This window comes from Scyliorhinus canicula, chromosome 7 (assembly GCF_902713615.1).
Source record: "Scyliorhinus canicula chromosome 7, sScyCan1.1, whole genome shotgun sequence".
Classification (NCBI taxonomy): domain Eukaryota; kingdom Metazoa; phylum Chordata; class Chondrichthyes; order Carcharhiniformes; family Scyliorhinidae; genus Scyliorhinus; species Scyliorhinus canicula.
This window is the reverse complement of record NC_052152.1, coordinates 145246301-145258401: the sequence shown is the minus strand read 5'-3', so window position 1 is coordinate 145258401 and position 12101 is coordinate 145246301. Positions and strand designations below refer to the sequence as shown.

The window sequence follows — 12101 nt, the reverse complement described above, 5'->3', positions numbered from 1 at the left end:
AGTCCCTCCCTCAACAGCAGAACATTTACTCCCCCTCCTTCCCCTTAGTAACAACACTGAAATCCAGCCCCTTTACTAAACTGAACGTATGAACACCCCCCACAGCGCTTCCATGAGCTAGCCCACCCAGCTAGCTTGGTGGCCTCCATCCCTGGCGCCGGATAGTGTCCCACCTATTGTTCCCTTCCCACCCTCCCCCCGCTCATACAAACATATTCCAACATCAAACAATCCCCACACAATTGCCCAATAGGAAAATACCAAGATCTAAAGAAGCACACCTCCATCCCCCAATAGTGCAAATTAAAACCTTAACTCACTGAGTTCTACCGCTGGTCCCAATTCAATGCAAAAGGCATTACAAACAGCTTCCACAAAACGAAAAACAAGAAACTTTTTTAAAAAGAACAGAAAAACAAAAAAAAGAATGAATGTTGCAGCAAAGTTCAAAAGTTCTCAGTCCACCACCAGTCCTTTCCATTTCATTAAGTCCAGCGCGTCCTCAGGCGACGCAAAATATAAGTGCTGTTCCTCATGCGTGACCCAGAGACGGGCCGGATACAACAGTCCAAACTTTACCTTTTTCTTAAAAAGGATCGACCTAATCTGGTTGAAGCCTTCTCTTCTCCTGGCCACCTCCACACTCAGATCTTGGTAAACCCGCAGGATACTGTTGTCCCACTTACAGCTCCGTGTCTGCTTGGCCCACTGTAGAATGCGCTCCTTATCCAAGTACCTGTGGAATCTCACCACCATTGCCCTCGGGGGGGGGGGGGGGGGGGGGGGGGGGGGGTCTCCCACCCGCGGCTTCCTCGTGAGTGCTCTGTGAGCCCTGTCAACCTCCAAGGCCCGGGAGAATGCCCAATCCCCCAGCAGCTTCTCCAACATGTCTGCAATGTATGCCCCATGTCCACTCCTTCGGACCCCTCTGGGAGCCCAAAGATTCTCAAATTCTGCCGGTGGGACCTATTCTCCAGGTCCTCCACCTTCTCCAGGAGCTTCTTCTGCTGGTCTCTCAGCATCCCCACCTCCAACTCCACTGCAGTTTGATGTTCCTCCTGCTCAGCCAGCACCTTCTCTACGTTCTGGATCACCCGATCTTGGGCATCCAATCTAAGATCCAGTCGCTCAATAGACTCTTTTATCGGGTCCAAGCAGTCCCGTTTCTGCTTAGCAAAGTCTTCCTGAACAACTTGCATCAGCTGCTCCATTGGCCGTTGGGTCGACAAACCAGAGGTCCGGTCCTCCGCCATGCTGTCTCCTGCTGCAGCTTCAGCCCAAGCCTTCTCGGTCTTTCTGTTTCTGCTTTTACAAGCACTTCTAGTCCTTCTGTCCATGCACCGATATGGTAATTCAGTACACAATTGCCTCTGTCATCAGTTTTACAATTCAAGTCCGGTAGAAAATCGGGCGAAATGGTCCAAAAGGCCAACCCGAGCGGGAGCCACCAAATGTGCGACTTACTCCTTCATAGCTGCCACCGAAAGTCGGTGCAAATATTTTCAAGCGTGGCCCTGGCGCGGTGGACCCCGCGGTGGGTCAGGATGCAACGGATGTAATTGGAAGCCCACCAAAGTGCCGTCAATCATAGCAAGAGTGTTTATAAACATTGTGGTTAGCATCAAAGCTGGGTTATGGAGAGGCATTCAAGCAGGGTAGGAAAGATCAATGAATATACCACTAACCAGCTTGTCTCTGGAGTAATAAATTTGTCAATCACTGACTAATGCAATGTATGCTCTGTGAAATTGAACTGGTGATCCGCATTTCAAAGGCTGTCAAGGAATTTCAAGCCCTTTAAAATGTACTTGGCATTCCTGGACGCCTCTGACACCTGTAACAGCTGCTGCTTTAAACATTTCTACTTGAACCAGCAGATTGAAGAAAGGGTAAGTGAAAAAGCAGGGCTTTTTCAACCTACTGCCTGGAATGAACATAGAACATTACAGTGCAGTACAGGCCCTTCGGCCCTCGATGTTGCGCCGTCCTGTGAAACCCCTCTAAAGTCCCTCTGCACTATTCCCTTATCGTCCATATGCCTATCCAATGACCGTTTGAATGCGTTTAGTGTTGGCGAGTCCACTACTGTTGCAGGCAGGGCATTCCACGCCCTTACTACTCTTCAACTTTCAGGTAGGGGTTTCTGATGGGGGAATGTGGGGGGTCTGATCGGGGGTTTCTGATGGTGGGGTCTGTTGAAGGGGGTCATCATGTCACTGTCATTCGAGGGCCCTGCAGGGGGAGGGGAGGGGCTGTGTTGACCCGTCATTCTCAGGGTGAAGGGGGGAGCATGCCCCTACATGTCAGCAGGGGGTGGACAGGATTTATGTTGTGAGGGGAAGGGACTCAGTATCGGGTCTCCCATTAAAAATGATGGCCCAATAGTGGTATTCCAGTGTAATTCCGTGAGCTCCTCACCGTGTCTAGCGCAGACGACGAGCAATTCTACTCTGGCGGGAGATTCGTCTCTTGAACTGAGAATCCAGCCCTCTGTTCCCACTGGACCTCCATCTTGTACAGGAAGGACATTTTCATGAAGCTGGTGTCTCCGCACATGGTTGGGGACTGCTCTGCCACTGGAAAAATGCTTGCAAACCCACAAAATTTCCCCATCTGTGACCTTAAGTGTACGGATTGCCTGTCCTGCTCTATGCGGTGTTTAGGCAATCTGCTTCCCAGGCTGTCCTCGGAAAACATCCCCGGTGTTAGGAAAGAGTTAATGTTTCCTAGTACTTACTTTGGAATTGGGGTTTTAATTGTTTAATAGATTGCACCAATATATAAAGAGGATACAGGTAGCACTGTTTTGTTGCTGAAATTCTTACTGAGCACAATACACCTGGAGTTTAAGTAGTAAAATACTTGCTCCCTCGTTCTTATTATTGAGTTACCATTGGAGCTTAACACTGGCTGGCAGGAACACATCAAGGAGCTGTTCCAATTTGGCTCCCCTCTATTTTCCAAGCTTCCCCGGCTCCAAGCCCAACATCACAGGACCAGGAAAATTTTGCCCCGAACCTTAAAAGTGGGCATGATATTAGGAATGAAAGCTCCCATATATTTATCTGAAATTCCTCTATCTGATTTGCATCAAGATAGCTAACAAGGAATTTCTTATGATGCGCTTATAGATTTGTTCCGAATATCACACTGTGATTTTAGCTCAATACTCCAGTGTTTTCTACTTCTAGATCTACATCCATCTCGCATTGACAAATTGGCTTCCCTTCGAAGGGACAGTGTAATTGTTTGAGAACCAAATATGGCCTTCGGTAACTTTGGCTTCATAATAACGTGGTCAGTACCAAGTATTGTACTGTGCAAAATTACCCCTTAATCGGAAAAAAATAATTGGGTTTTATACATTTATTTTAAAAATAAATTTATTTAAAACCTAATCTATCACGATTTAAGAATGGGAAGTGTTCATCTCGTCTGTTTCTCTGGTGCTCTAAGGGAGCAAGTGTCCATGATTTCCGCTTGTAATCGAAAACTCTAACTACAGGTCTCGGGGCTTAAACTCGTGCAATGTTCAAAGTCTGAGTGAGTAATACAGATTCATAGGGAAAGATGATGTGTGTACACCCCTTATTCATTTTGTTTGACCAGGAGGTATAGTTCACTCCCTCCAAGTCTTGGAATTGTTCTTGATGTCCTCCCAACTACTTAAACAAATTTCCGCTATTAGTCTCTCGGTGCTCTGCTATACTCCACTCTGGCTCTGAAGTTATATCATCATGCAAACTACTTCACAATTATGCAAATATATCAATATAATTCAGCACTGAAAAGCAATGCGTTAACAGCATTCATCTCCTTTTGCCTAATGTTCTGTCTATTACCCGACTGCTCTGCAGGTCTCGTGTGTATATATATATACCTTCATTTTTTTTCTGTGGGCTGTGGAATTTTAATGGATTCTGAATTCATGAACTTATTTGGGGCAGGTTGGATCTGCGTAGGCACTTGTAGGTACCATCTCATTCTCTATCCATAGTGTGAACACCCCGTCAATATGAATACTGGCAATTTTGCTCAAATGGCATTCTCAACAATGAGCGCAAACTAATTCTGGTAAGAGATTTTCACTTTGTGCTGAGCGTTGAGTAAACACAAATCTTTCCTTTAGCAATGACTTTATTATTTCACTGCAAGCAATGGATTTCCTCAGCAATGGGCTTTGTCTGATGTGAGCATGGATTTGTGACAGGACTGGAATAATGGAACCTGGATTCTCCACTCTTGACTCTTCTCTGTTAGGAATATGGGGAGAACTATGCTCTGTGCAGATCATAGAATTTACAGTGCAGAAGGAGAGCACCCTACCCAAGGCCAACACCTCCACCCTATCCCCACAACCCAGTAACCCCACCCAACACTAAGGGCAATTTATCATGGCCAATCCACCTAACCTGTACATCTTTGGACTGTGAGAGGAAACCGGAGTACATGGAGGAAACCCACGCACACACGGGGAGGATGTGCAGACTCCGTACAGACAGTGACCCAAGCCGGGAACCGAACCTGGGACCCTGGAGCTGTGAAGCAATTGTGCTAACCACAATGCTACCTGAGAACTTTGCACTTATATTTCCCGCAGATCCTTTCAAAAGTACAACCAGACAGCAACATTTAAAGAATTTGTCACATGGAAATTGCTTTGAGCAGGTATAGATTAATGTTTAACAAATGCTTATATCAGATATCCCTCTGTTACATTATTAGATGATTTAACCAGCCTAAAGAAATTTGAGCACAGTAAATCATCTAACCCGACATCACTAGGCAGTAGTTAGTATAATAACCTGCAATAACATATCTTTCAAATTAGGCTTTCAGATCGAGACCTCGGGTGGACACAATTCTTCCTCTGGCACCAATTCGGGGAACAGAAGGAGAGTTCTCCAGCAAATAAAAGCAAAATACTCAGATGCTGAAAATCTGAAATAAAAACAATGTTGGATAAACTCAGCTGGTTAGGCAACATCTGTGGAGACAGAATCAACCTTTAGGATCTAAATGATCCTTCTGCAGTTATCCGAAATGTTATCTGTTTCTTTCCACTGATGCTGCCAGGCCTGCTGAGTTTATCCAAAATGTTCTTTTTTATTATTATTACAGGAGAGTTTCCCCCAGTGGTCTGACGTATATATATCTCTCAATCAATTGACATAGATGATCAGGCCGTTCTTCCACAAACTGGAGCTTGTTGTGCTGTACTATAGGGGCACGGTGACACAGTGGTCGGCACTGCTGCCTCTCAACTCTAGGGACCTGGGTTTGATTCTGACTTGGGTGATTGTTTGTGTGGAGTTTGCACATTCTCGCTGTGTGGGTTTCCTCAGGGTGGTCTGGTTTCCTCCACAGTCCAAAGATTTGTGGGTTCGGTGCATCGGGTTTTAGGGGGATAAGGGAGGGAAGTGGACCGAGGTGGAGTGTTCTTTTGGAGGGTTGTCACTGTTGTACACCATTAATGGGCCGAATCGCCTCCTTTTGCACTCGAGGGATACCATGGATGGACGCGCAAATTGGCTGCCAAATTTCCTTACCTCACAGCACTTCAAACAAGCACTTGAATAGTTGAAAAGCACTTTGGGGTGCCCTTTCTTTTGGGAGGGGCGCACATTTATTTTATTTGGCTTCTGAATAGGTGCAATAACCCTTGTCCCTTCCTACCTGTTTCCACAATGATGGAGATCTGATCCTCTCCTTGTTGGTACGGTCTGCCGGCGAAGTACACAATGATGGTGAAACGATCCCCCCGTCTCACAATGAGCCGGCTGGAACCGAAATCTGCGGTCCTGTGGGCCTGGCCATTGGACTCACACTGAAAATCTGTAGTTGCCACAGCCAAAGCTAAAGGAAGGAACCAAGGAAACAAGGTCACAGCAAGGGGAATCCGCAATTATTCATAAAATCAGCTTCAACAAATGGCAAGCAACAACTATTCCATCCGCTTCAATTTTGAACAGTAACAATTTCTACGACCCTGAACCGAGCGTTTCATAACATTGAACTCTAAAGGAGACAGTGTTCGCTCCTTCAGGATTGAGATACTGAATTCACAAATTATTTCATGCACTTTTGCCACTGCAGCAACGACATCCATTCATTCACTCCAACTTTCGCTGCTCCTTACAAGTTCCCTGACCTTGTGCCATGTTCTCTCTCCCCTGTGATGCTCTCAGCTCTCCTCACAACCGGGCGCCCTCTGCCCCAACTCTTAATTTCCACTGATCGCTTTGCAAACTTTTATAGTCCACCCAGACGTGACGTCCAAGCATACCGCAAATCGAAAGCAACAGGGAGCCGCGGAGTGTGATATCCGACATATGCAAATTTAAGGGTGGCTGAGGTGATGAAGGAGTTTTTTGTTTCGTTCTCCCTTCACTATTTTAAGCAAACACAGCAGAGCTCCCTCTGTGGGCGCAGGTCATACCAGGGGAGTCAAATCCAGCAAAATCCCTGAAGTTTGCTGAATGACTCAAAGTCAGCAGTTCCTGTGTCGGGTGGAAGGTAATTTTAGTATTCTTTTAATAGAACGAAACATAATTTTTTCCATCCAATCGCTTGGCATGAAAGAAAAGACGGCAACAAACCGGAAAACGTGTTAAATCAGCCCTCTGAAGGAACCTTGAGGGGCCGCGACTGTACCACTGGGCACAGCTGCACAGCTAATTTGTGTCGCGCCACATTTCCAGCAGACAAGGACATTGCAGTCACCCTGGGCAAAACGGTCTCACGTCTTCAGCATTCCACACAACCGATGCAATTTGCTCCACACAAAATAGTATAATTTTGCAGAGATGTTCTCTCCCACCTCAGCTTAGTTATAAACATTTTTTTTAGCCCTTACCACTGAAATCCACTACTTTATATTTTTGTCTACTTCTTTCGTTCAAAATGATCAGGCAGGGGAAGATACGGCCATCAGTATCTCTGCCATGCGTCAAACATTTGGAAAAGCAAAGCCTGCCTTGCCCATTCGGGTGTTGTTGGGAACAGCTCAGTAGCTAGCCCACTTGCCTCTGCGCATTCAAGTCCTGGCGGTGTGGGATGGTTTCAATGGGTATTCCCCTTGTCAGCAGGAGGAACAGAAAATGCCGGCGTCAGTGAATGGTGCGCCGCCTCCCGCTGCCGAAGAACTTGCGGTTGGTAGGCCAGTGGATCCCACCTGCCCTCTTGGCGATGTGGAAGTGAAATATCCCATGGTAATGTTCTGAAGTGCAGGGGACAATACTTATTGCTCAATCAATATCACAAAAAACATTATCTGGCCGTTATTAAATTATTGCCTCCTGTGCGCCTATTGGCTGTTTTTTGTTAATATTTATTCATTCCTCAGCGGTAAAGGATCACTTCAGTGTTGACCCCTTGATGTACCATCAATTGGACTCGAGTCGTGAAGAAGTTCCATATATCAGGCTTTAATCAACTAGTTGTGTGCCCGGCAGTCGACTTACAAAGAAAGGCCACTGTCGGGTCCTACGGGTTCTTATACCCCACCTCGTAGGCGGGACTACTTGCCTCTCGGCCAATGGGTGAGCAGTCACATGATTAGTCTCAACCAATCAGCAGATAGGCACATGACCGACTTGAGCCAATGGGCAGCGAGTGCTCTGCACCAATGGCAGATAAATACCGTAAACCTCCTAGTCATACCACCACATTCACCTCTTGTGGAGAAAGAAGCCAGGGAGGGCAGGAGTAAGAAGGGGGGGGTGCGTTATACTGGTGGTATGACTAGAGAGAACGAGGTGTACCGAGGTAAATGGTGGCTGCCCACTAGCTCGCGACGACTGTGCAGATACAATGAACGGCAATGAACAGTACACAAAATAGATTTTTTTTAAAAATGTGCAACTTGTACATTGGAACTCTGAATGACACAAGGGGTCCGATAAAAGTCCAGTGGAACATCAGATCGATGCGATCAGCCTGTCGGGCACCTTCGATGTTCTGCTGGACCATCGCAGCAGTGCCGGTGACGTCGGGCCGGTGGCCGTCCTTGACTGCGGGAGCGGCGGTCATGATCCTGTGTCCGTACCCCTGGTTGGTGCTGGCAAAGCTCTGGCCGGGGGAGGGGGTTCCTGTGCGCTGGGTTGCGGGAGCGCCGGGGGGGTGGGACTGGGCGGAGGGTGTTGATGTGGGGGGTTGGGGCCGCACGCCAGCGGGTGCCCGGTATCGAAGGGAGACCATGGCCTGTCGGGATACTCCACGTACGGGTACTGCGGGTTAGCGTGGAGTAACTGGACTCGTTCCACCAACGGGTCGGATTTGTGCACCCGCACGTGCGTCCGGAGCAAGATGGGCCTGTGTGTGGCCAGCCAAGTCGGGAATGGGGATCCGGAGGACGACTTCCTAGGGAAAACAAGAAGACGTTCATGAGGCGTTTGGTTTATGGCAGTGCAGAGGAGAGACCGAATTGAATGGAGGGCGTCGGGGATGACCTCTTGCCAGTGGGAGATAGGGAGATCTCTGGACCGTAGGGCCAGTAGGATTGTGCCATTCTCCCGCTTGCCTGCCCGTTACCCCGAGGGTTATAACTGGTCGTCCTGCTAGAGGCGATGCCCCTGCTGAGCAGGAATTGACACAGTTCGTCGCTCATAAAGGAGGACCCCCAGTCGCTGTGGATGTACGCGGGGTAACCGAACAGGGAGAAAATGGAGAGGAGGGCCTTGATGATGGTTGTCGTGGTCATGTCGGGGCAGGGGATGGTGAAAGGGAAGCGGGAGTACTCGTCAATCACACTTAAGAAGTAGGTGTTGCAGTTGTTGGAGGGGAGGGGATCCTTGAAGTCCATACTAAGACGTTCAAAAGTGCGGGACGCCTTTACCAGATGCTCTTGCTCGGTGCGGTAGAGGTGCGGTTTCCACTCTGCGCAAATGTGGCAATCCCTGGTCACGGTCCTGACCTCCTCAATGGAGTAGGGCAGGTTGCGGGTCTTGATAAAGTGAGAGAAGCGGGCTAACCCTGGATGGCAGAGGACCGTATGGAAGGTGCGGAGGCGGTCAATCTGCGCGCTGGCGCAGGTACCGCGGGAAAGGGCATCAGGAGGCTCGTTGAGCTTCCCAGGACGATACAAGATATTGTAGTTGTACGTGGACAACTCGATCCGTCATCGCAAGATCTTATCGTTCTTGATCTTGCCCCTCTGTGCATTGTCAAACATGAAGGCCACTGACCGCTGGTCTGTGAGGAGGGTGAACCTCCTGCCGGCCAGATAGTGCCTCCAATGTCGCACAGCTTCAACTATGGCCTGTGCCTCCTTTTCCACTGAGGAATGGCGGAGTTCGGAAGTGTGGAGGGTCCGGGAGAAGAAGGCCACGGGTCTGCCCATTTAGTTGAGGGTGGCCGCCAGAGCTACATCAGACGCGTCGCTCTTGACCTGGAATGGGAGGGACTCGACGATAGCACGCATCGTGGTCTTTGCGATATCCGCTTTGATGCGGCTAAAGGCCTGGCGGGCCTCCATCGACAGGGTAAAGGAGGTGGATTGGATGAGGGGGCGGGCTTTGTCAGTGTAGTTCGGGACCCACTGGGCGTAATAAGAGAAGAAGCCCAGACAGTGTTTAAGGGATTTGAGGGAGTTGGGGAGAGGGAGTTCCATCAGGGGGCGCATGCGTTCGGAATCGGGGCCTATCACTCCATTACGCACTACGTAGCCGAGGATGGCTAGACTGTCGGTGCGGAACACGCACTTATCCTTATTATATGTGAGGTTAAGGAGTTTTGCAGTACGGAGGAATTTTTGGAGGTTGATGTCATGGTCCTGCTGGTCGTGGCCGCAGATGGTGACGTTATCAAGATACGGGAAGGTCGCCCGTAGGCCGTATTGGTCAACCATTCGGTCCATCTCCCGCTGGAAGACCGAGGCCCAATTTCTGACACCGAATGGAACCCTTAGAAAGTGATAGAGGCGCCCATCTGCCACGAACGCGGTGTACTTGCGGGAACTGCTGCCTTGTAGACAGGAGATGCCGTGCATAGACTTGGTGAACAGGCCTGAGAAAATGTCCTTTCAGAAGGTCCATGACCGCGTCATCCTCAATCATCGAGTAGACGGCGGTGCCCACGCACGAGTGGAGGATGTGGAGTTTCTGCTCCTTGATGGGTTGGCTGCCTGTGGTGGAGAGGTAGCTGTTGAAGCACGCCAGCCAATGTTTAAAAGTTGCTGACGCATTTGTAGCATGCGGGCTGATGCAGAGGCAGTCTGGTTTGATCCGAAGCTCCATTTTAAAATTCTAGTTGATTAATTTGATGTACCATCAATTGGACTCGAGTCGTGAAGAAGTTCCATATATCAGGCTTTAATTAACTAGCTGTGTGCCCAGCAGTCGACTTACAGAGAAAGGCCGACAGCCGGGTCCTACGGGTTCTTATACCCTGCCTCGTAGGTGGGACTACTTGCCTCTCGGCCAATGGGTGAGCAGTCACATGACTAGCCTCAACCAATCAGCAGAGAGGCACATGACCGACCTGAGCCAATGGGCAGCAAGTGCTCTACACCAATGGCAGATAGGTACCGTAAACCTCCTAGTCATACCACCACACACCTGTAACTCTGTAGCACATTCTTTTGTCTGAATTATACTTCAATGAAAAAATGGAGCCCGCCTGATGTGACCATCAATTCACTCAGAGACACCAGTTGGAATAAACTGTGGCTTTAACCGGCTTACAACTGAGCCTGCCTGCGACTGTGCTGAACTGAGGGCCGACTCGCAGGACCGCAGCACCTATTCTTCCTGATGGGGGCGGAGCCAAGGGCAGAGCCCTGTACATGCTCCTCATCTCCCCCTGTGGGCAGAGCCGCGCAACGGCTCACAGATGGAGGCCACAGGGACACAGTAATGTACGGTGTGAATTATAGTGGTTACACATTCACCACATTCACTCCCTGTTAAAAAAATCAAGATGTGACGGGTCGACAAGTTCAGTCGGTGGGGCGCCCGAATCGTGCGTTGCGACCAACGAAGCACTGGTGTTGCTGCCGTTTCGGATGGCTGTGGAAGGATGTTTAGTGCGAGTCTGAGGGTGGACTCCGGGGGTGGTTCTTCCTGAGCTTCGTTCCTGCGGACCAGTGTGACGGGTGGAAGGGAATGCGGGAAGCAAATAGGTGCAGAGGCACAGGGCATGGGAGGTCGGTGGGGTGTAGCGTGGGAGGTATATCGGCTGTAGTGGTAGCGGATCCTGCGGGTGCCAGGTGCCGGAGGGAAACGGTGTCCTGTCGGCCATCGGGGTGCTCGACAAACGCGTAGTGAGGGTTCGAGAGCAGGAGCTGGACCCTCTTTACCAGGGGGTCTATCTTATGTATCCAGACGTGCTTCTGAAAGAGGACAGGGCCCGGTGTCCTCAACCAGGTTGGGAGCGAGGCCCCCTTGGTAGTTCCCCTAGGGAAGACAAATAAGCGATCATGAGGAGTCTGGTTTGTGGCCGTACAAAGGAGGGACCTAATAGCATGGAGCGCATCAGGGAGGACCTCCTGCCAGTGGGAGGTTGGGAGATTCCTGGACCGTAGGGTCAGTAGGGCAGTCTTCCAGACCGTTGCGTTCTCCCTCTCCACCTGTCCATTCCCCCTGGGGTTATAACTGGTAGTCCTGCTCGAGGCGATGCCCTTGCCGAGCAGGTGCTGACGCAGTTCATCGCTCATGAAGGACGAACCCCTGTCACTGTGGACATAGCTGGGGAAACCGAACAGGGTGAAGACACTGTGCAGGGCTCTGATAACTGTGGAGATGGTCATATCGGGGCATGGGATGGCAACAGGGAAATGGGAGAACTCATCAATAATATTGAGAAAGTAGATGTTATGGTTGTTCAAAGGGCTGGGATGCCTTTACCAGGTGGGCCCTGTCTGGTCTATGGAAGTGCGGTTTACACTCCGCGCAGATCGGGCAATTCCTGGTGACGGCTTTAACCTCCTCGGTTGAGAAGGGCAGGTTGCGGGCCTTAATGTAGTGGGCGAGCCGGGTGACCCCTGGATGGCAGAGGTAATTGTGGATAGCCTGTAGCCGGTCGTCTTGCGCGCTGGCGCATGTGCCACGGGACAGGGCATCTGGTGGCTCATTGAGCTTCCCAGGACGATATATATCGTAATT

At 49.7% G+C, this 12101-nt stretch overlaps 1 protein-coding gene across 2 annotated transcripts in view; it reads right to left on the bottom strand.

Annotated features, from left to right (window-relative positions):
- LOC119969437 (protein-glutamine gamma-glutamyltransferase 2-like) overlaps positions 1–6339 on the bottom strand; it is a 98595-nt gene extending 92256 nt beyond the window's left edge. For both annotated transcript variants that reach the window (XR_005461353.1, XM_038803072.1), the window contains exons 1-2: positions 6152–6339; positions 5677–5856 (exon numbers count right to left, since the gene is read on the bottom strand). Coding sequence is in view for 1 of the 2 variants with exons in the window: in XM_038803072.1 (XP_038659000.1) it covers positions 5677–5856; positions 6152–6161 (190 nt within the window). In the remaining variant the exon portion in view is untranslated. The remainder of the gene's footprint in view (positions 1–5676; positions 5857–6151) is intronic.
- Positions 6340–12101: the final 5762 nt, after the last annotated feature.